The sequence below is a fragment of the Peromyscus maniculatus genome, chromosome 14, assembly GCF_049852395.1.
Source record: "Peromyscus maniculatus bairdii isolate BWxNUB_F1_BW_parent chromosome 14, HU_Pman_BW_mat_3.1, whole genome shotgun sequence".
In the NCBI taxonomy this organism is placed as follows: domain Eukaryota; kingdom Metazoa; phylum Chordata; class Mammalia; order Rodentia; family Cricetidae; genus Peromyscus; species Peromyscus maniculatus.
This window is the reverse complement of record NC_134865.1, coordinates 13,867,329-13,892,048: the sequence shown is the minus strand read 5'-3', so window position 1 is coordinate 13,892,048 and position 24,720 is coordinate 13,867,329. Positions and strand designations below refer to the sequence as shown.

General features: G+C 43.6%; 2 protein-coding genes across 6 annotated transcripts in view; one reads left to right on the top strand and one right to left on the bottom strand.

The window, feature by feature from the left end:
• The first annotated feature begins 2,287 nt into the window (after positions 1-2,287).
• Pax9 (paired box 9) lies at positions 2,288-18,737 on the top strand. The gene is made up of 4 exons (XM_006988935.4): positions 2,288-2,684; positions 3,398-4,024; positions 6,901-7,043; positions 16,687-18,737. The coding sequence occupies exons 1-4, from the start codon at positions 2,681-2,683 to the stop codon at positions 16,939-16,941; spliced, it is 1,029 nt and encodes a 342-aa protein (XP_006988997.1). The 5' UTR covers positions 2,288-2,680; the 3' UTR covers positions 16,942-18,737.
• A 1,137-nt stretch (positions 18,738-19,874) lies between these two features.
• The window catches only part of Slc25a21 (solute carrier family 25 member 21), a 487,380-nt gene continuing 482,534 nt past the window's right edge, over positions 19,875-24,720 (bottom strand). For all 5 annotated transcript variants that reach the window (XM_042260592.2, XM_076550619.1, XM_042260590.2 and 2 more), the window contains 2 exons: positions 24,547-24,599; positions 19,875-21,141 (listed from right to left, as the gene is read on the bottom strand). In XM_042260592.2, the coding sequence (XP_042116526.1) occupies positions 21,080-21,141; positions 24,547-24,599 (115 nt within the window). In that variant the 3' untranslated portion in view covers positions 19,875-21,079. The remainder of the gene's footprint in view (positions 21,142-24,546; positions 24,600-24,720) is intronic.

The following is a 24,720-nucleotide window of genomic DNA, read 5'->3' as shown; positions in this document are numbered from 1 at the left end:
CCCCCTCTCCCTTCCATCTGTGCATTCCTTTCCCTCTCCCACCTCCTCCCTCCCCGCTTTTGCTAAGACTCCAGGGATCATAGGCTCCTTGGCCTCCAGGGCACTCTGTGCCCCTTCTTGGAGATGACATGTCTCTTCTCTGTTCCTGCATCTCCAATTCCTAAAGTCCCTAAGCACCGGCTTGGGTCTGTCATAGGTGCTGAGTGGCCCAAAGCGGCCAAGATCGATTCATTCTGTGCTCTCCAGAATGCTGTTAGGAGGGCCTGAGGGACACTGAGGTGAGGACCTATGCCCAGGAAGATGCTGCCTGCACATGCCCAGGGCAGCCACAGCAGCTAAGACCATGAGCCATCAACTGCCAGATCCAGCAGACAGAAAGTCTATAGATGTCTGTGGACCTGTGCAAGAGCGAGGGAGATGTGTGACGGTTAAGGGGTTGCAGTGGATAAGAGGATGCTGTGTATTTAATCCCCAAGCCAGAAAGCTAGATACACAGGTCTCTTGATCACTCTGGATTAATGAAGGTAGTTAGGTTCTCTTGAAGACACCAGGTCTTGCCACTCCACAAGGCTGGACACGCTGCCCCTACATACCAGTTCAGAAGGGTGTGAAATACTCAAGGGGTGCACCAAAGCAGAGCAAAGAGCACACCCAGAGGACACTACTCGGCTGGGTTTTGTGTGAGGACAAAGGTTCCTCATCAAGGGGCAGAACACAAGCTTCCCTTTACACAAGTCCCAGGCAAAGTTCTGAGCTCTACTCAGTCTCGGGGTCTCAAGACATTTATAGTATAACACAGAGGATGCTGCTTCTTCTCAAGTCTTGGGTCCCCGAGGCTCTCCCTGTTATACAGCCTGAGAACCGTGCCACACAAGAAGCCTTGAGCAGGGAGACAAAGATAAAACCACAAAGTCAAGCTTTGCAAAGACTTTAACCATTTGACACCGACCAACCAAAACTGGGGGCTATGTTCAAGTATTTCTGCTTGTGAAACCTTTCAAGACTCCTGATATGATACAAGACATTTGAAGTAATCTTTCAAAGTCTTCACAGCTCAGTAATTTGAATTCAAAGTGCATGCTCATCACAGAAGCAGGCACCTGAAGATCTGTGTTCACTTCCAAGGCAGGCGATTACTAGATTTCTTGGGCTCTTGTCAGTCAGTGGTGAACCATGGGGGTTCCTTTGATTTCCCTGTGTGCAGACCTGAACCCTGGGGAGAATGGGAGCACCGTCCTCCATCTTGCCTGTACAAGAGCAACCAGTTGTGATCGAGATGGAGTAATAACATCCTCTCTCCTGTGTAATACAAATCCCCCCAAATCATTCAAAGTGTTTCTCTTCCTTATTTTATTCACATTCTTCACAATCTTGGCTTCGTCAATAAATACATTTCTTCGCCCCAAATCGTTCTATCCTCTTTGGACTTCGGGTGAGTGAAAGTGAAAATCCACAGGTAGGCAGAACCCTAAGATCTCTGGTAGCTAAAACGAAGTCACGGGGAATTACATACAGATGCTCAGATGCAGCCTAGGTGTCTACCTTCTTGGGGTTGTCCTTCATATTAAAAAAAAAAATCTTTGAAGGTTGCTCACTGGTGTTGAGATCCCTGGCAAATTCTAAAACAGAGAACCCAGGACCCTGCTCTCTGGGTGAATCAGGTGGGGTGGAGTGTGTGTGTGGGTGGGGGGATGGCCTCTGCCATCGATATTCTAGGTATCTGCCCTGTTCCCCGTGGAGATCCTGCGCTCTCTTTAGTCGGGGGTTTTAAAATTCTCCACACAGCAGGCGGTCCCTGCCAGCTTCTTGCTCGGTTGACGTTTAGCCTCTCACTGCGGGGGGGCTAACCATCTCAGGCGGTCCCCTTGTCCTTAACACCTCAAGCTTCTCCCCTGGATCTCTGGTCTCTCCGTCTCTCCCACCGGCCCGTCTTCTGAGCTCTCCCCGTCCTGAGTGGACTGAAAGGAGGTAGAATTTGGGGGCAAGACTCTTTCTGACAGTCCCCACGGATCAGCATTGCGGGTAGTTCTCAGTCACCCTCACCTCCCGGAGCTCCCCCGTAACTGTCGCTCCCGCTGGCTTCCTTAGAGTCCTAACCTCCAATTCCAATGCTGAGAAGTCCATCTCTTCCCCAAGAGGTGTCCTCGGGCCCCTACCCGCTTCAAGTCACTCAAACTGAGACCTAAGCTCCCATTCGCTTATTCAGCATTTTTACCCGCTTGATTTTGCACTCTGTTTGTGGCGCCCCTGGGGGGAAGATGTCAAACACTCACATTTATTGTATTTAGTCACCCAGGTGCGGAGCCGGCCTGAAACAGACAGCGGAAGGAGTTTCCCCGAACTGAGCTGTCACTCACCGGCCTGCACCAATTACGACGCAGACTGCCCGCGGGCCCACCTCTTTTGGGGGTGTGTCACCAGTGAGTGATAGACTGAGCCGCCCGGCCCTGCTCAGCCCAGCCCACGTTGCTGCTTAGATTGAAATGCAGAACTCAAGCCTCTTTCTGCCCGGCACAGACTTCCTTTTACTCTTTCCCTTGGCACTCTGGTCGCCTCCTCCCGGGGAGAAGCCCAGGCACCCGCGACTTGGAGCAGCGACAGGTCGGCCTGGTGAAGGCGAGAGCAAAGTTTCTTTCTGGGAGTGCGGAACTGGGGCCGGGTTGGTGTGCTGCTCGGAGCAATGGGTGAGTGGCGGCGGGGGACGCTGTCAGAACCGAGGAGGGAGGGCGCGAGCAGGCGAGGGCGAGAGGGAGGGAGCTGGGGCGCGCACCCGCGCTCTGTTGACTCAGACCGCGTCCCTTAGAGCTGTGCGGACGCGCCAAGGGTCAGCAGCGGCGACAGGGGTGCGGTGGGAACTCCCGCTACCGGGTGGCAGTTGATGCCATTTTCTGATCTTAGGAGGGCCGCGGCACTGGCAAGACCCGCAGCTCCAATGTCAATCCCAGTTTTGTTGCACACGTGTTTACACATGCAAACAAAACGGAACAAAAAACAAAACAACCCCTCAGCTTCCCCCGGATTCGGTGTAACCGCGCTGGGGGGAGGAGGAGGGGTAAGGCGGCGGAGGGGAGCGGGGGGCCGAGGGTTTTGGTGCCAAGCAGGCAGTGAGGGGCGCGCTGGCGCGTCAGGACCGACGTCCCCGCCTGCTTCGGAGAGTTTTGGGGTGTCCCGAGCTGCCCTGGGGCTTGTTTGTAGCTGGAACGCGCAAAGCAGGAACGAGGTCTGGCGGCAGCTTGTTCGGGGCCCTTGGGCCCAGGCCCGGACCGTCTAGTTTCGGGACAGCCACGGTTCTGAGAGTGTCACAGCCCTGTCCCCGGATGCTCGCGGAGGCCGAGCGGCAGGCGGCTGTCCCAAGCAGCGGGTGCGCGTGGTCGCGCGCTCTATGCTCCTTTTGCAGAGCCAGCCTTCGGGGAGGTGAACCAGCTGGGAGGAGTGTTCGTGAACGGAAGGCCGCTGCCCAACGCCATTCGGCTTCGCATCGTGGAATTAGCCCAACTGGGCATCCGACCTTGTGACATCAGCCGCCAGCTACGGGTCTCGCACGGCTGCGTCAGCAAGATCCTGGCGCGCTACAACGAGACGGGCTCGATTTTGCCCGGAGCCATCGGGGGCAGCAAACCCCGGGTCACCACTCCCACGGTGGTGAAACACATCCGGACTTACAAGCAGAGGGACCCGGGCATCTTCGCTTGGGAGATCCGGGACCGCCTGCTGGCGGACGGCGTGTGCGACAAGTACAACGTGCCTTCGGTGAGTTCCATCAGCCGGATTCTGCGCAACAAGATCGGCAACTTGGCCCAGCAGGCTCATTACGACTCGTACAAGCAGCACCAGCCGGCGCCACAGCCCGCGCTGCCCTACAACCACATCTACTCCTACCCCAGTCCCATCGCGGCGGCCGCGGCTAAGGTGCCCACACCACCCGGGGTGCCGGCCATCCCCGGCTCGGTGGCCATGCCGCGCACCTGGCCTTCCTCTCACTCGGTCACGGACATCCTGGGCATCCGCTCCATCACCGACCAAGGTAAGGGGCTCGCTCGGAGGCGGGGTGCTCAGTGGAGAGGGTTCCCGCGCGCTGCCGGGGAGCCCCAGAACCTCCGGGTTCTTAGCGAGCGTCTCTCCCACCACCTGTGGCTTTTTCTTTTGGAAACCTAAGGAGCCTTCCCAGGGGTTTGTCCTGATCTCATTAACTTGAAACTCTTGCCCCCCTCCCGTTTCCTAACACACACACACACACACACACACACACACACACACACACACACACACACACACACACACACAGTCTGCGGCCTCATCTCAAACTACCAGACCCATAACATCCCCCCATCCCCGACACATGGTTCGCATTTTCCACCCTCCCCCGCCTCTCGCGCACCCGCGGCCTCAGCCGGGCGAGCCTGCTTGGAAAGCGCAGCCGGCCGGACTTGGGGAGCAGTGGGAGGCCCTAGCGGGCTTGGGCCTGCCCGCGGGCTGCAGATGCTACCGCCCGTAACTTGCTTGCCGATCTGATGGCAGCCGCTACGGAGTGCCGCACGCTGCTGCTGTGGAAATTGTATTATTATTCTCGGATTCTGGCAATCAGGCCAAATTTGCTCAGGCAGGAAGTTCAAATGTCACCTAATTGGTTTCATTCTTATGCTTCACTTCATTTTCCTCGGAAACGGAGATCCGGGTTCTCTCTCTCTCTCTCTCTCTCTCTCTCTCTCTCTCTCTCTCTCTCTCTCTCTCTCTCTCTCTCTCTCTCTCTCTCTCTCTCTCTCTCTAACAACACTGGACCCTTAACATGCGTTAATTATCAACCCTGTTGTTACGGTGACAATTGCTTGATGATTGGCTGTTGTCTTTTCGGCTGCTGTCTCTGGGGTCTCCTCCCCCCCCCTCCCCCGCTCCCTCTTTCTGCAGAGTACTCGGGTACTGGGAAGTGCTAGTGGCCGCCGGGTCCCTTCCTGCAGGTTTTCAAGCCCGAAACTTGCGCTGTCCTGGGTGTCTTTTCTGCCTGCTCAGAAAGATCCCCCCACACCCCGCACCCTACGACCCGGCTTCCCCAGGAGGCTTGAGTCTGTTTTCCTTTATTGTACTGTTAAAAAAATAAAATTTAAAAGACATTAGCTTCTTTCTTGATGTAGGGAGAAAAAGAAAGTTATTTTTTTCCTGCTCAATTTATTACCCAACTTCTCAGTATAAGGTTTAAGACAGGCAGAGGAAAAAAATAATTAGGAATGAGGAAAATATTTCCTGTAATCGTTTCTTGCTTTTTGAGTTTCCACCACATTGGCACAATTGCCTTTTAGAGTAATTAACACAGTGAATGATTTCCCATCTTCTTGTTTTCTGACTGGGAATCGGCAAGAGTAAAATTTTGAGTTATTTGGAACTAGTTGGAGCCTTGGTTGGAGATGCTGCCCTTGATTTATAGGATAAACTGACCTCACTGACATTTAAAGGAAGCCCCTGTTCGTGGGAACATATGAGATCAGCAGAAATGGGGGCTCACAGGGGGATCTCAGTTTCTTAAGATAACTTCGGGCTTGTGCCCACCGACTGCCTTTTGTCTGGGAAGGCAAAGGCCATCAGGCCTGAACCAGCCCTGGCTTCCTGCTGCAAAAAAATGAGAACACAATCGATTTCTTTGGAGGGGGAGGCATAGCCTGACAGTTGAAATGATGACATTTCTTCTCTGGGGAATCCTGCAGTCCGACCAAGTGTCAGGTAGGAAAGCACTGGATCACAGGAGGGAGAGACGAGTCCTTGCAGACATTGCTGCCTATTGTGATGTCACCTTTAAACAACAAGGTTTCTGGCAAACTTGTGCATATGAAAAGGTAATTTCTCCAAACGACCACTCTCTGAAGGACCTGTATCAGACAGAAGTGTTTAAAATCCAGTTGAAATGACACTGTCAAACCTCTGTACACAAGGCCAAGAGACAAAACAGATAGATGCATGCAGCCTGCAAACATCTTTCTTCGATATGCATAATTGTAGATATGATGACCATCACCTTACTCTCTATAATTTTTTTGTTTATATAATCTCCTTTAAGAGCAGAAAGATAGGCACATGGCTTTACTCTTTTTCTTAACATTGAATTCTACTTTCATTCTCTTAATACTTTATTTTTCTCTTTCTGATACTTAAAAAAAAAACTTTTACCATTTGACACTCACGGTATTTCCAGGCTTCATTTTTAAAAAAATGCATATAAATGTACTCTTTTAACAGGCAGAGGCAGAGAATGTAGGGAAGTCCCATAAACACGCAATGTGGAATCTGCGCACGTCTATTTTGCATGTGTATTGTGGGCATCATTTAGTTATTTGTTTGCAAAGGGCTTTGCAGGTCTTTTGTTCGTTCTTATTGACATAACTATCAGATAACCCCACTGTGCAGTGGGCATCTTTCAGGCTGTCTGTGAGCAAGACACACTTAAGCCTGTACCCCCCTCTCCCTCGTCAGTCCTCCCCAGTGTCAGGTCTTCGCGTCTCTCCTTCAGTCAGGACAGAGGTGATGCACAAATATCCAGCTTCACAGCTCTGGGGTCTTCCTCCCATTTGGAAAAATTCTCATCTCTTTCAATCCATCCCCTAAGAGATCAAAAAGGAAGAAAGGAAATCTAACGCTGGTTTTAAACAAAACAAAAACAAAACAAAATTCCGTCAGGCGTGGGTGAAACTTAACTCAGAGGCCTACTTGCAGGCCATCAAAACTTCTCCAGGCCCTAGGCTGACAACCGAGGACTCTACGCTTGGGTCCAGCGCTCGCTCATAGGCGTAGGCGGCCTAGCGCAGGAGCGTTGACCCCAGGTCTTAGCCCGGGAGGTTTGTGGTTAGGGATTCGGGTCTCGTCTCAGGAGGGGGAGCGCGGGTTGAGCTTGACGTCTCTCTTCCACCTTCCCAGGAGTGAGCGACAGCTCCCCCTACCACAGCCCCAAGGTGGAGGAGTGGAGCAGCCTGGGCCGAAACACCTTCCCGGCCGCCGCCCCGCACGCAGTGAACGGACTGGAGAAGGGGGCCTTGGAGCAGGAGGCCAAGTACGGCCAGGTGAGGAGGAGAGGGCTTGGCTCGGCGGCGGGCCTCCTGGGGCCGGGGATTGGGAGATGGAGGACGGACCTGGAGCCTTTCTGAGCCCCGACGGAGAGACACCAGGGCTAGCGACCCACTGGAGCCAGGGGATGACTCCCAGCTTGACTAGATCTGGGCTGCAGGCTGAGCCAAAGCCTGGCATCCCCCTGCATGTGTGGCCCCCAGCCCTCCCACCACACCTAGCCGGGCTCTGGCAAGCCAAGGCCGAGCTTCGGAATGGCCGGGCCTTGGGGTTCAGAGCAGCGCCGCGGGGTTAGCCTGGACACCGCAAAGTCGGAGTCCTAAGGCTTGTGGGAGGCTGCGGGGGCCCTGTACACAGACAGTCCCCTGCTCCGGCTTCCAGAGACCCAGCTTGTCCGGCGGTAATGGAAGAGGGGCAACCAGATAAACGTAATAAAGTTACCATTTCCCGATTAAAGGTCACATCGTAATTTCCCAAGGGAGGTTAGTGAGAAAACCTCAAATTATACGGACTGGCTGTGGACCGTTTAATTTTTCCTTTCCCTCCCTCTGGCCCTCCCTCTACTCTCTGAAGGAAAATTTAAAACACTCGTGTTTCTCCCGCCCCCCACAACTGCCCCCCCCCCCGAGAAAGAACTAAGCAGCTGCCACACAAAAGTGTGAGTCCAAATCCGTCACTATGCTAGAATGAACAGTTCGAAACTCAAGTGCGGACTTAAGGCCACTATTTACGGAGTAGACTCCACCTCCAAAGCGTCAAAGTACTTATCTTAAAGCCTTAAAACTTCATTTCTTGTCGAAATCAGTTATACGATTTATTGGAGCTTATTATTCTTATCCATTGGGGGACACCCTAACCATCATTTTTTTTCCCCTAACAAATTACATTTCTGTTTCCTAGTCCCTCTCAATGTTGTCAGAATGCATTAGTAGCTAGCTATTCCCTGGCAAGCAGAGCCAAAAACAGCAAGGAGGGAGTGATGCTTTTCTCAGTCTGGTTCTACTGTAAAGAATGCCGGTGAGGCATCACAAGCAAACTCACCATTCTCTTTCTCAAAGACTTGCCTGGAACAATCAACTCACAGAGAGGCCGTGGTGCGCAATGGTTAGAAGCCTGGTGCTTTGGTACCGCAGCTTTTTAAAACAAGCTGTTGACCAACCCATTTGGAGCCTCGGTTTCTTAATTTTCAACATAAGGAAATAATAGTCCCAGAGACCAAAGAGTTAGCACACCGACATGGCTCTTAGAAGACATTCATTAAATATCCCCTGTGGTTATGAATGGCAGTTGGAGATTGACTTTTGAAAGCAAGTGATATTCATAACATGCATTGTTTAGAAAATCCATAGTAAGAAACCTTCCACCAAGCATTTGTGACAAACAGTAGGAAGTGTACACAGAGCAACAATAACACCAGTGAGCATTGAACAGGAGCTCGGAGTCTTCTGATGCTCACTGCTTTTTGGAATCACACTGTAAAGTCTAGAGTTCGAAATAAGCTCCAGTTCCCACATGCAATCCATGAACAGCACCCTTTACAAAAAAGTAGTTTCCTCATCCAAAACCCTTCATAGCTACTTTCATTTCCCACCCCTCCCTTAAACGACGTATCTGTCAGGAAAGCTGGCTTAGAAAAATGGCTAATTTATAATATGCTTTAAAGCTAAACTGACAGTTTATTTAAAATAAATGCCATTTCAAGTAATTTGATGTTTCTCTAAAACTCATTTACAAGGAATTTTAAATTACGAAATTGTGTTTTATAAAAGCAAACAATTTAAGGAAAAGGTGGCCAAATAAATCCTGTTTTAAATGTTATAATACTTAAGAGACCAGGACCCCAAATAGAAGGATATTTCTGTCAAATTAATATTTGAAGAACTCTTAATTGAAATGTTATCCCATACTGCCGTGTAGGCAGATAATTCAAATGATGCACAATCACAAAACAGAAAGTTTCTAAGCACAATATAGATCAGTGGATACTCGATTATGATGAAGACTAAGCATACATTAAAGAGGCAAACGCTTTAGGGTAGACATTGATTTCTTGATGTAAAATTACACATAAACTCATAAGAATTAATATGAACGGGAATTGCTTATGTTGTAATTATCTTGCAATATTCTGTTCAAGAGCTAACTTTAATTTTACAAGTTGCTGCTCCCCGTACAAAGTGTTGTCAGCATATTCTGAGGATAATTCAGGTACCATTTGCCACTCTGGCCAACAAAACTTGAAAGTCCTTGACAAAGGAAAACTGAAAAAAAAAATGTGCCTGTAATATTTGGGCGTTTGCAGTTGTAATTAATTACCATGCTATTCTTTAATGCTAGTTTCCTTTTGGGGTATTCAGGTGGAAATGGAGAGTTCAGACTCAGAGCTCAGAGTATGTTTTCTTGGGAGACACCTGTAAAATGACCACAGAACAAGCTGGTACTGAGTGATAATACTATTGGTTAGTTACCGTGATCTAGAGTTTCTATTTTCAGCTCAAACTTCAAAGATACCTGATCCCTAGGAATTAGAACTGCATGCACAGTTCAGTCATACATCCATCTATTCACTGTGTTTGAAAATTAGTTTAGAATATTCAAATTTATCTTATACATTAACGTTGAACTGTAATTCATACTGGAGTCCCATTCAGAAGTCTTGGTTGAATATTTATTTATCTTAGACTTTTCAACTACATTTGCTGTTAGGCAGGAAATCCTTACTCTCATCTACTTGTGAAGGGAAACAATGTTTTCTTGTTCTTTCTATTTGCTTTACTTTTATTGAAGGCACAAAATCTCGACTTAATGTGATCAAGCCGGGGAAAAAAACACGAAATAGATAAACATAGGTGTTGGACTCATATTTGTCCTTTTACATGGAATTTGGTAAATTAATAATTGATTTTATTTACACAGTTCATAAATAAATGTATAGTTTTTGAGAAGTTTTCTCCAAATAGGCATGTTTCCTCAGAACAAACATACTGCTCACCTGCTTCTCTAGAGTAATATGAATGAGAGATTTACAGGGTCCCAGTATCTTCATTTTGAGGTGGAATATGTTCATGGAGACAGTAAATTTAATATAGTATTCATTAACAATTGAGATGCCAGAAATAAAGAATAGTCTGTAAATACACTAAAATAGTTCAGAAATAAATGAGTTGTGAAAACAGCTGAATTTAAAAATGCAGCTTAATCTAGGATTCTCATAAAGTACTCATTTGTGCATTATTTTAAATGATGGTACACCTGAATCATCTTGTATATAATTTCCTAGTGAAATATTTTTAAAACTTTGTTTGATAATTAAACAAATAAGTAAATTAAAAAAAATAAAACCTGTTTTCCAGAACATAATATTTTCATGAAGACATGAATGAAATTTGACCGAATTTTTTTCAGAGTGAATAAACAAAGTTAGCGTTTTGTTAAATTAATTTATAATTTTATAGACAATGAAATTTTAGGCAAATTCCAGTAGACTTTGAAATTCATCATATTTATGACATACATGGTCTAATTTGATTAGCTTTCAGCCAATAGTATTTTTAGACAAACTTCATTATAATTATATGTCAGTAAAATGTGTCATGTGAAATAGCAACAAAAGGTCATTTAAAAGACCGTAAAATTTGGATCACTAGATGAAAGGATTCTGAATGTTTTTTTTAATATCTTATGTTAACTTAGGTGATTGACATGCTAAATGATTTGATCATTGTACAATGTATACGCGTATTGAAGCATCACACTGTATCTGATAAATACATATAATTATTGTTGTATGCCAATAGAATACAAAATAAAATTAAATAAATCGGTGTAAGGCTATATCAATTTTGATAACATTTAGAAACATAAAATTTGGAAAGATTAAATACGATACTAGCTTCCCACTATCTAGAGACATTTGGACCTGTAATGGGGTAACTAAAAGTATTCTCTTGGATGACTGTTGAGCCGTGTTTATGACTGTTATTTCATTTTACCAGGTTTATTTTACTACTAGGTCATTATACAACAAAGGAGAGAAGAGTAGTTAGAAAGATAATCTCAGAGAAATAATTTCTCAAAAATATCTGCTTATTTTCAGACGCAAATTTGTATTTTGTCTATGAAACGGCTATTGTAAATATATGTGAAACACAGTTGTTTTTATGGCCAAATACATTTTATCATAAAGCCAGGGTAAACTCATGTTATTAGAAAGGAAAGGCCAAATGGGTTGGAGGAGTGGCTGACAGACAGGTCGTGAACAGAGAACCTGGCACTAGGCTGTTATTTGCATTTTCTTCAAGAGAGAAACTATTGAGTAGCTAATTACCAGAATTTGAAAAGTAGTCTTTAACTTCTAATTTCCAGACAGTTGTCATACCAGTTCAGTTGTCATACCAGTTTCTTCTTCTTCTTCTTCTTCTTCTTCTTCTTCTTCTTCTTCTTCTTCTTCTTCTTCTTCTTCTTCTTCTTCTTCTTCTTCTCCTCCTCCTCCTCCTCCTCCTCCTCCTCCTCCTCCTCCTCCTCCTCCTCCTCCTCCTCCTTCTCTTTTTTTCACGGTCACAAGTATTTGGATACTAATGCATTTGCATTTTCTTAGAGGGGGAGGCATACAAGGAACAACCATAAATCAAATAGTTAAATGGCTGGTTGGAACTTTTATTTACTCTTGCCCATAGCTTTATTCATTTGGCTTGCTTGAAGTAAATACTTGTTCTGTAATAAAGGGGGGTGGGGGGTAGCTCTTTGTTTTGTCCTTAAAACAAGAGAATCGTATCTTTTGCGCTCACAAGTCTTCAGTAAGTCATTTATTAAATGTCCCTGATGTGTCCCATTTTGTGACGCTACAAGGTGATTAAAGCAGGTCCCTGTCCTCCAACAGCCTGCCAGCACAGCCATGGGACCACCTAACTCAAACTGCATTACACCATCAGTATTCCTCTAGAAAATTTCTTCTAGGGTTCATGAAATAAAAGCTGTCTTTTTTCCTGAGACAACTCAACAAAAAAACCCAGCTCTGTCTGTTTTACTCTGTATCAGTCAATCTCATTTCCAAAAATAAGCAGAAGGTAGCTGGTTGGTACAACAACCTTTCAGAGAAAAGAATTTGTATTGCTTTCTTGAAAGATCTTTGTGAAAAGGGAGTTGATGGGTCGAAGTCTTATTTATGAAATATTTAGGCAAAGCTGTTTTCAAAAATGGGATTTCTGCTACATTCTTATTGCAGGGTTTCATTTCAAAACTTTGTTTACTTTCCCCCCGAGATTCCGTATGTTGATTGATTTATAAATCATATTTGCAATCCAATTAAATAGTGTAATTTAACATGTTTGCTCCTGCTATATTTATGGTGTACATTTGGTAGTCTCTACGCAGCCTAACTAGCTTTTCAGATTAATTACGTGCCCCTTCACTGAAAACATTAAACAGACTGGGGAGTTGAAGTTTACTCTCTTACTGGAGAGCATAAACAAACCATGCTACCTGTGGGTTGTTTTCCTTTGCTGTGGAAAATCTTACCCTTTCAGTGATTTCTTCATAAATAATGATCACTTTACCCAGTAAAGATTTATTACTTTTGCTAATGTCATGTTTCAAAATTAATAGTGAGAAAATTGATATTTATTGAGTCACTGGAATGAATGAACAGTAAAGGGGCTGGGGGCAGGGGCATTTTGAAGCACTTTTGTTTTTTTTTTCTTGCTTATTCTCCCAAACCCTCCCCTCAACTCCCCAGTTTTGAAATCTGAACTCCCAACAGCAGAATGGAACGTTAAGAAAAAACTCCCCTCTTGTCCTGGTCAAGTCATAAGCATGAGGGAAAGCCAAGCTAAGGCTGAGGATTTCCACCTTTTCTCTCCCTGTAAGTGACCAGTTGCCTCCCTTTGTACGGGATGGAGCTTCCTCTCTGAGCTTGATTTGGGTTTTTCAGCTGCACAGAGGGGATCCGCACCACTAAACTGACAGGCGGGAAATACCATGGCATTTTGAGAACCTTGAAATATTCCGTATTACCACAGATGAAAACAAAGCAAGTTTGGTACGTTAGGTATGAGAAGCTGGGTAGCTATGGAAAAATTAATAGGTTGTGTTATATTTGGCAAATGAATATAGTTATGGAGTAAACAAGGCACATGGAAGCAAGCTTAAAGCCCAATGTTTTGCCTCTCCACCAAGGGAGCGTTATCTGAGGCCCAAGAGTCTGATCCAGTCCTTCTGCTGGTTGTATTTAAGGGATGGGGTAATAATAGGTGCGTCAAGAATGAGGGTATACATAGTAACTAACACCCCCAGCACCCCACCGAAGGACAGGTAGCAGTGACATAAAACAGAAGTCAGCAACAGATAGTTTCTCCCAGATAGATCATTATTTTGCCATGCATGTCAAATCTTTTGACATTAGGCACTTAAAAAATGTAGAGTCAAGTTTTCTGTTATTTTAAAACTAATTTTTTAAAAACATTTTCCTCCTATGTTGGAGATTGAACCCAGGGTTGTATATATACTAAGCTAAGAATGTATTTCACCACTGAGCTATGCTACCAGACCTTAATATTCTTATTCTGTTTTTCTAGGTACACATTGGTATTAGTAGTATCTGAATACTAATTAATGGTTGGCAGGGGCCAAACACAGGTGTGGACACCATTCCATAATTCTACTGGGATGATTACATTCCAAAATAATTTTTGAGACATCTTGGGGAAAATAAAATAATGAATGAAAGCAATTAAAGCAATAATCTCTGTAATGCTAGACGATTCCCCTCTTCTCCTGTAATTTGATGACTATACAGACTTTTATTACCCAAGAACTCTAAAATAAGTTCTTTTGAGACATAATAACTAATTGTTAAAAGGGGGACATACATTTTTTTGTTTTGTTTTTTTGTTTTTCAGAAAAGAAAAACTGATAAGGAGGAACTGAGTTCTAGGAGAAGAGAGAATCTTTTACCAGGCTATAGTTTGAGACTAAATTATACACCTCCAGACTGTCTAGGGAAACACCTTGCTAAGCTACAGAAGACTCTACAGCATCGGGCAGGAGCGATGGGCTTTAAGTGTGGGGCCCTTTTCCAACTTTCTAAATGGCCTTGTGCATAGAAAGATAGGCCAGGTGGGGGTGGTACACGCCTTCAGTCCCAGCAGAGGATTAAAGGCAGAGGCAGGCGGATCTCCATGAGTTCAAGGCCAGCCTGGTCTACAAAGTGAGTTCCAGGACAGCCAGAACTGTTACAAAGAGAAATCCTGTCTCAAAACCGCTCCCCATCCAAATGAATAAATAAAAATAAAAAGAAGATAGAATTTCAGTTTTATCGAACAATGATATGAAGTCATTTCTTCGTTAATTGTTTGGAGCTTTAGTTAAAAGGACAACATTTGGAAGGTCCTTTAAAATATATTTTCATTTCATCTGGGTTTAGTGGTGTATACCTGTGACTTCTGGTTAGAAGGCTAAGGCAAGAAGGACATGAGTTTGAGGCCAGCCTGGGTACATAGTGAGACCCTGTTTAAAAAACAAACAAACAAAAAAAAAGAAAGAAAGTTGGGCATAGTGGTGCACTCCTTTAATCCCAGCACTTGGGAGGCAGAGGCAAGTGGATCTCTGTGGGTTTGAGGCCAGCCTGGTCTACAGAGTGAGCTCCAGGACAATCAGAGATACATAGTGAGATCCTGTCTAAAGACCCCACCCCAAACAAACAAAATAAACAGACAAAACCCCAAACAAATAAAAATCCCCAAACCCCAAACAAAAAAGTTTAAATTCCAATTGAACATTACATTATGCTATATATTATCTTGTAATTGTGATAAACTGAGCAGTTTATAATGAGCTATTATTTTTTGTTTTTGCTTTTTGAGACAGAGTTTCTCTCTGTAGCCCTGGTTGTCCTGGATCTTAATCTGTAGGCCAGGCTGGCCTTGAACTCACAGAAATCCACCTGCCTCTGCCTCCTGAGTACTGGCATTAAAGGCATACACCACCACCACCCAGTTGAGCTATTGTTTATTAATCCTTATAACTGTATAAAATATGTTGGATATTCTAGGTGCCTGGGACATAGGTATACAAGGATCTTTCTTTTCTTTCCTCTTCCATTTTAGAAAGAATATACAATGACAAAAAGAAGAATATAAGATATGTATTCTAATAGACCAAAGATTTAAGATGTTTTGTCAGAACTCTATGGGCAATGCTAATGTGCATCCATGTAAATTCTACCATACACATGTGTATGTATATATGTACATATAGATATTCCTTTTATACTCCAAAAATAGGCCTTTAGACCTCACCATTATGTTCTCATAGACGTGGAAGTAAAAATGATGACCAAATGAGTTAATTCAGAAAGCAGTTCCTGGAACTGAGTGAGAAGGGGTACAGCCTATTTAGTGGACTGCACACTTGGTGTGTATGAAGTCCTGGGCTCAATCTGAGTACACAAAAGAAAGCATCATTTTCTGTCCTAACTTAACTGGACAAAGCATCTAATATGTGTCTGATTTACTGAGCTCTAGGGACTACATCATGATTTTCTAATACAATTTCAGTATTTACATTACTTTTTCACTAGGAAACATGTTGACATGTTAGTCCAGTCATGTCATTTCCAGGAAACAAGATTTAGTCTTTATCTTTAAACAGAGTAGAAACTGAGAGGAAAAAATGAACCACTTGAAGGGTGGGGAGTACTCACGCCAGAGAGGGATTAAAACTCAGGGTGTTTTTGGTGTTGTTAATAGTAACGATACCAACAATGATTTATTGGATGCCAAGAAAGCACTGGTTTCTAGGCAAGCTTGCCCGCCAGAGCTGTTGCATTTTGTTTGCAAACAAAGCTTTCACATTAAACTCGTTTAAAGGGATTTGTCCATATGACTAAAAAACAACAACAAAACAAAAAAACCAAACTTTGCAAGAGCAAAATTTCCAATTTTGTGGAGAAAATTTCCTTTCGGCTAAAATTGTGAAAAAAATACATCCCCAAACTTCATTAAGAAAACAAACAAACTCCAAACCAAAACAACAGTAAGAAAACCAACAGCAAAAGCCCCTGCTAGAGAAGTCCCGATTTTACATGTCCTTTGTCCAAGTGGCATTTTCAACACGGCATCTTAAAATATGGCCCATGTTTAATTTAACAGGTTTGCTCACTTTGAGTTTCTAACACAACCACCCACACATTGTGCCCTTCTCTCCTGGAAATGAAAGCTTCCTGAAACAAGCCTGTCACAAAGCTTCAACAAAAGGGCCCAACAAAACCCAAGTGCCAGGAAGCTTGACAAAGGCCTGGCGAGCTGCTTAATCACCTCGCCTCTTTCTCACCCTGCCTCGCCTTCATATGCTTGCAAATCACAAAAGTAAGAACTGTGAATTTTCTGGCTGTAGCTTCCTCAAAAAAAAAGCGTTTGTAGAAAGAACAGTATCTTGCTTTTCAGCACGGTGTTTGTTTAAGTAGCAAGACTGGATACTTTCAGGTCAAAGTAAGGTTAAAAGGAAGTCTAGGGGAAAAAAAAAAAAAAAGACAGCCCAGAAGTAGAACCAGGATACTGTTAGCTCACTCGCACTCTCTCTCCTGTGTCTACGGACTGGAGAGACGTGGAATACTGTGATGTGACTGTCTTTCCTTTCTCTCAGGCACCGAACGGGCTCCCAGCTGTGAGCAGTTTTGTATCAGCATCCAGCATGGCTCCTTACCCCACTCCAGCTCAAGTCTCACCCTACATGACCTACAGTGCCGCTCCTTCAGGTTATGTGGCCGGACACGGATGGCAACATGCCGGCAGCACCCCACTGTCCCCCCACAGCTGTGACATCCCCGCATCGCTGGCTTTCAAGGGAATGCAGGCAGCCAGAGAAGGCAGCCATTCTGTCGCGGCTTCTGCACTCTGATGGGAACTTCCGCTTACAGCAGCAACTTCACTTTGGTCTCCTCTCTCAGAACGTCCTCCCCCTCTTCACATCCCCACCCCTCCAGTGGTCCAGCCCTCTGGCCTCAAGAGCTGGCTTTATGGATTCATAACCTCTGTGCTGATGACACTTAAATATCTCTTGTCGTAAATTCCTTTTTATTTTGCAGGAAATCTGGCATAACTTTAGGATTTAAAAACAAAAGCAACTCTAAAGATTGAATGAGACATTGTGTTGCCCGCACACTGTTTTAGCACAGTGAAGAAACCTGTACCCCTCAAAGGGCTTATGGGACTTTGTAGACCTGTCTTTGGTAAAACCACACATGTATATTTATTCTAAATCAACCTGAACTTTTGAAACGTGCAATTGTTGAGATTTTGCAAAATCAATAAAGGAACAGAGACGTAGAAAAAAAATAAGCTACGTGATACCCTTTAATCAAATAATGTGACCAGATAAGCCTTAATTCACCATTGGGAAGCCAATCAGTAACTGACTTGTGTGATCTTTTGCTTATTTTTAAGAGATGACGTATTTTGTTGAAAAATATGTGTAGAACCCAAGCAATATGGGAGAATTTCCTCCTTTTGGTGTGTTGACTTGGTTCCTAATACAATAATGTTTATAGTTCTATTAGCTTGTAAATATGGACTGTGGATGGTACCTTTGCGTCTTCATTCTTGGGATACCCCTCCTCAAACACCACCACCTCTTTTTTTTTTTTTCTTTTTCACAAAGGTGACTTTCTGGCAATGTAATTTTTCTCTATTTGGTGGTGGGTGACTTGGGCTCTTGGACCTGGACTTGCCCCCAAATTGTGTGTGTTCAGTGAAGGCTTCAGCATCTCACGGAAGATACTCTCTTTCTACTGCAGAGGACTCAAAACATGGACAGAACAAGCCACTTTCCTATTGTATCTCAGTCAAACAACACACACACACACCACGTATAGGACTATAGGACAGCAAGAGGCAGGCTGTCATGTACCTGCTCCACAAGGCTCTGAGGGAAGTCACCTAGACACAAGTCTAATGTGAGATGTTTTTCTGCAGAGACACTTAAAATGAACTTTATGTGATGAAAAAAAAAAAAAAACAACCCAAAACCACTGTGAAATGAAATTGTTATTGTTGGCTTACCTGTGTGCTCGGCAATCTCAGCCCCAAATTATCTTGTAACTTAAAAGGAAATGGAGAATTCCACTCTAATGAATGTAACAATGGCTTGCTGTGAAGTTTACATTGTGTACCGAAGCATGTTTCATGTGTAGGTCAATTGGTGTTGGTATTAGAAATACAAATGCTATTTAATTTTTAGCAAATTCCCTTTATTCATTTATAGAATTACAGAACAGAGATTAACTGCTAAACCTTTCTAGACCGATTTGATTTTTGCTTTAATGTTATGAATAGAGTTGTGGGATATGCATATGTGTGTGACCTCATGATTATATGTTTTATTTTAGAATAACTCATTTTCTTGGGAAGGATTTTACAGTTTGCATTCCTTCTACTTAGGAGGTTCCTCTTGCTTGGCAACGTAGGGTTAAAAGTAACTTTCGGAACATCGACCCAGTTCATCTACTGAGATATTAATGTACTGCGGGGTGTCTTGCTATTAATTCCATTCAATAACGAGGCAGGTACCTCCCTAGATGTGGATGTTAAAGATGCCAGTGTGCTGGCAGATTTGGTTTCTTTGCGTTTGTACTGTGCACTGCTGGGCGAGCAAGCCAGTCCTGCTATGCGGGTTTCATGGCCTCTCCTAAAGCTCAGATGGCCAGATCAGCTAGTTTTTGAGTCCCTAGGATATAGACTGTAAGCAGATTTTTGACACAGAGTTATGTTCAAGGAACTGCTTTTTTTCAAACAGCAGATGTCTTATAGAGAGCTTCGTACTGCATTTCTTTCTAAAGCAACTGCCATTCATTGCTACAAACAGGATTATAACTTCAGGAGAAGAAAAGCAGAAGGAGCCGATGAACTCTCAGGGCCATAGTATTCCTTTGATCTTGTAAAACTCTCCCCGTTGACGTCTGGAGTTTCCAGTGTGGTGAGAAGCTAGACTGTAACCGAATGGCACAAAGATCCAATCCAATATTTTGGTGGAGACGTGCAAAGCATGCAGTAGAGGAACTTGCCTGTCATCCAGAAAAAGTGACTTAAGGTACAGAATTATTCTTTATCTAATGTTTTTAGATGGCTATTAGGGGTATTGAAAAATATCAATTGTTTGTATGGAAACACAACTAATAATGTTATTTTCCTTATCTAAATTAAGAAATCTTATTATTATTTATATTTTTCTGTTTTTTTTTGTATTTTAAGAAATTAATATTAATGGTGTCAAAGTTTTCTTTTCCACTTTCACGTCTCTCCCCAGGTCTTTTATGAATAGCAGTAAATCCGCATGGAGCAATTTTTAAGACAACAGAAAGCCTAAATAGAGTTGGCTATTCATGGCCATTTATGATTTGAGGCCACTTTAAAAACTAAGAACAGGAAAGAGTGGAGCCGGGACTGCTTGATCTTTAAACCTGTTGCTGTTGGTTAATGTTAATGCTCTCCTGACTCTCACAGGGTAAAGACTTCTAATTGGCACATGCACGCCTTGCAATCCCCTTCCCACCCGGTGCTGTGCCTCCAGCCCCCTCTCCCAGGACACTAGTGTGTATTATCTTCAAGGGCAGAAAGCAATCCCACCACACAAACACATCCTGCTCCTGGCTTTCTTTCTTTTTTTTTTTTTTAATGACCCACATATTGAATATTGGGCTGAAATACAAATGAAAAAAAAAAGTATGTTGGAAAAGATGTACAACAGAAGGCTATGTATGTATATACAGTATGTCAAAAGCCTTTTATTTTTATACTTCAAATGCTCTAAATTAATAAATACAAATAATTACCATGTCCTTTTTACTGTTTATTTTCAAAATGTTTTGGTGAGAATCCCCCATAGCAGAAATACCCCACAATAGTATTAAGAACAGGTGACATCTAAAACTTGTTGACATTTTTTTTGTTGACTTTAGCTACTGAAGTAGTATCATTTGAGGATGCAGACTTAAAAAGAAGCTTTAGTTATATCAAGACCAAAAAGCTGTCTCTCTCTTTTTTTGAGTGCATATTATTAGTACATGAATGCTTAGAAATGCTAAGAATGTATTTTCATTTTGAAAGATTTCCCCTGTATCATTGACATTTTAATATTCTAAACAATTGATTTTATACTTTAAGATGTCACTTAAACCCGAGAATCTGGAGAATCGTTTTATTTCCCTACATCCTTTTTAAGAATGACCTAGGTAAGGGCTCAGGACAGAGGTGTTTGTTTGAAGGCAAACACAGGCACAGAGAAGCGTCCAATTCGAGACTTAAAATAAAGATATTTCAGTTATAAAACTTGACTTCAAAGTGAATTACATAAAGGAGATCAGTTTAGTATAATATATATTCTATTTGTAATAAAAGACTTCAAATAGCATGATTTAAAAATAACTCACTTAAACCACCAGGTGAAATATAAAATACACTTAGGAAAATAGACCCTGTGTATTATTATTAAAGAAAACCAGTAGATTCACATTTTAACACAGCACTCACAAAACTAAACATTCTTGAAAGGCTGTTTTGGTGTATTTAATTTTTTCTTTCTTCCGTTTTAAAATATGATTTATGGAAAAGTAATTCCTTATAAAAAGCATTTAAAGTTTGGCTTATAACTCAGTATTTTTTTTTCTTAAATCATTCTCAGGGAATTAGCCACAGAACAATGTATTTTCAAGGATTTAAGTGCTTATAGCCTTCTCAGTAAAATGATTGGATGAGTTTCCATTGTGACACAGTCTGAGTCACACAGTTTGCGTAGCTTTTATGAAGTGTAGCTGATCTCTCCCCTACTTCTGCCTAACTTACACACTCCTCTGCTTCATGTTCCTCTCCTTTGTGTCTATGACCCAAAGGGCCAGGTCAGTTTGTCTAAAACTTTTTTTAAAACATCAGAACAGGCTGTCCTCCCTTCTTTACTCTATGTCTAGCTTCGCTGACTTGTCTCCTCTTCCTGGGACTGCAGACCACACCTCCGTTATGTCAAGGGGAAGATACACCTCCGCCCATCACCAATTCTTCTGCAGCCACTCATAGGTATATTCATACACCAGCAGCATCACCGCGCCACCTAGAAGAGCACAGAGCCGCATCTCATCAGGGTCCTGGGTAAGGGCATTGACACTGCTCCCCAATACCACCCCATGCCACCAAGGCTCCGGAGGCCCGATCAGACTGGGGCGTTTGGAGTCATCAGTGCTGGAGCGCTGAGGCACAGATGATAGCAAACAACAATCGTGGAAAATTTTCAGAGTAAAATCAAGACCATCTTGTGTTTCCAAATACATTTTTTTTTCCCTGTGAGTTTCTGCAACTTTCCTCATTTCTCATCAGATTCTTTTTCAGGCACTCTCAGCTTTAAAAGAAGTAAATAAATAAAGACATATTTAGTCATGTAAAGGCATGTGACTTTTCTGCGAACAGAAACTTCCAGATTTTTCACATCTAGCCAATAGATTTCTCTTTTTCAGACATAATTGGCATTGTCTTAGCTGCGCTTAAGAAAGAATTCTTCAAGACTGTGCTTTGACAGATGAGTCTGGCTTTTAAAATGGCTTGTTGCTGTTTGGAAATTACTTTCTGAATATTTTAAAACTTTGCTTTGCAAAACTTAACAAAAGGAAGTTGGAAGCTAAGGATCATTCCACATATCTGCCTCAAATATATACAGATTTGAACTTGAAGATTTGGGGGTAGAGTTGGGCGGCATGGGACCACCCTTTGTCTTGGAAGAGAATGTTGTGGAACTGGTTGTGAAGTGGTTTGCTGTCAAAGACATCAACGGGAATGTGATTTAGGAAAATAGGCACCGAGGATGCTGGACACCTACACACTGGGGCAAGCATTTGCCTAGCTGACTCTACTTGATGCAGCAAATAGGATGTGTTCTGTAACTTAGAACGGCCTATGAGAGAAAAAAAAATGTGGACAAATACTCAGTGCATGACTTAGAACAGGCTTGGCTGCATGGGTGGAAGGTTGACTTCTCTTGGAAAGAAAAGGAACTTGATTTGGATCTTAGCTATTTTGCACACACTGCCATATGATTTAAAAAAAAAAAAAACTACAGGCTGCACATGTTTGTGTAACCATAAACCAAAGATAATTATCTGCCTGTAATTTTCATTTTTAACCCATGGAGATACTCTATTAAACTCCTTTTAGCTGGTAAAACTCTCCTGGAATTCTAAAAATACAAACAAATGAACAAGCAAACAAGAAGCCATACGGAAGGTTGTGTGTGTGTGTGTGTGTGTGTGTGTGTGTGTGTGTGTGTGGACTGTATTTGCTTTTACTAACTGTTTACAATGTATAGTATGTGCATGCATGCATACTTCCCCACAGAGACAGAGAAGAGAGAGAGAGAGAGAGAGAGAGAGAGAGAGAGAGAGAGAGAGAGAGAGAGAGGTAGACTACTTGAGTTTTCAGCTTAGTGAGATCTAGAGCAGAAATCAAAGACTTGACTCTTGTAGGCGGCACCTCACTGTTAGCCACACAAAACTGCTAAAGCACTGAAGCATTTACAAAGACAAGATGAAGGATGAAGGATGAAAAATCTGGGTGTCCCCCCACTTCGCCTGCCTGCCTTCTTTCCTCCCTCTCTTTCCTCCCTCCACTCTCTCCAGCCCTCTCCCCCCTTCCCCCTGCCTTCCTTACTTGTAACGCTGGGGTTCAAAGGTCGGGGCCTAGTGAATACTAGCTCTATGCTCTACCATTGAGCCGACCCCGTACCCCCACTCTATGTATCTTAAGTTTAATTTTTGAATTGTATTTCAGGTCCCCACCCCCACCCCTCATGTGTGCCTGCCTACATGCCAGGGTGAGGGGGGGTGGCCGGAGGACAAGTTTGTAGACATTTTTTTCTCTTCCTTCCACCAATGCAGGCCCTGGGGGATGCGACTCAGGTCGTCGGGCTTCGTGGGGGGCATCTTTCCCCACTGAGCCATCTCTCTAGCTCCCCCCACCCTGTTTTCTCTTATATGGTCTTCTTTTCTTTTCTCTGGTGTCCCGAGGACTTGCCCATTTGAAATGCAGCGGAGGCCGGGTGTTTCCGCTAGGTTACTGCTCTTCACAGGTTGGTTTAGGCTGGACAGGAATACAACAACCCTCTTCATTGCGTTGAACACCAGAGCAACTTAGGATACCTCGTGCAGAAACATGGAAAAACCTAAGCAAACACTTGAAAGCCTCGAACAGAAGTTGGGGGCAGATTATTTAAGGGTTTTGGTTCGAGATTCCAGGAGACGACCGTCCTCCCCAGTCACTCTTTTCATCCCTACTCTCTGAGAACGCTGGTTAGGGCTGGGCCTGTGGTTTTCACTGGTATTAGGCCTACTATCAGGTCTGTAGTGTTTGGTGAAGGAGAAGTACAGAGATGCACAGCACTGCCGATGTTTTTTTATCCCTTAGTTAGTTTTGACATGTGGGCTAGTGATTGACAGGAGACAGGTCTAGATCTCAAATATGACAAAAAAAATCTTCGCTTTACTGCCCACAGAGATTGGGGTACTGGATGGGGAAAGGTGGAATGATTTTTAAATACACAAGAGTGTGAACTCTTCTCCAGCTTCGTCTTACATACTGCTGGCTGTTCTTTACCTAAGGTGGGGAGACGGGAGGGTCTTCTGGATTAAGAATCGAACGTAAACATACGTGGGTGACTCCAGGAGGGCATGGGTGTTAAAATGGAGGGGGGAATGTTCCAGAGAAGACTTCCAGGATGTCTAAGGAGGGGCACGGAGATCTGGTTAAAAAAAAATGTCTGTGTGGTCTAGAACATATGTTCGTACTTAATCATAGGGTGGCTTGTAATCCAGGGCTATTTGCCCAGGCGGTTGAAGTCTCCAGAGGCTATTTTCTTATCTATTTACATAGAGGCAGCTGACTCTCCCTGTGGGAATGGCGGTCTTTTTTTTTTTTTTTTTTTTTTTTTTTTTTTTTTGTGGTCTCCTGTCCCCAAGCCAGGAGTCTTCATTACCAGACTGATGGAGGCTGGGACAAGTGAGTGCTTCACTCCATAGAAGTGACTGGGAATGGAGTTCAGGGAACTCTTGATGCTCAGGAAAGCAAGTTCTCTTCCTTTTCATCGTTTGGAAATGAAGGTGAGGCAGAAGGAAGATTGAGCCCGGAGCCCAAGGGAGAGTTTTAGCAGATGGGTTTCTCCATGGAATTCTCTCCTCAGCCAGAAGCTGCTGTGTATTGGAGCTCACTCGGGGTAGGTGGCTGTGGGTCTTTTCCTATTGGCATGGTGTTAGCGCTCATTGGCTTCCCGCAAAGCCACAAATAGTATTTATAAAGAAAGGTAGAGTGTTTCTAATGGATGCTTTCAGTATCTTGAACTGGTAACTTGATAGCCTCAGGTTTTCACTCTCTCCCCGTATGATAAACTTCTATGGTGTTGCTGACCTTCATAGGTAAGAGAAGAGATACCAGGATAACAAAGGAGGAAGGACAGAAATAGTGAGAGCATCTTTACCTGGACCAAGCCTCATCACCTTGGGAAGCAGGCCTTTGTATAGGGCTAAAATCCTGTAACAGAAGAGAGAGAAAAGGGACACAATATTCTTATTCTGGAAACAGGTAGTTAGACCCCAGCTTCGTTGAGGGGCTCCCTCAGCATTTGCAAAGAAACTCCTTGAAATTACATCCA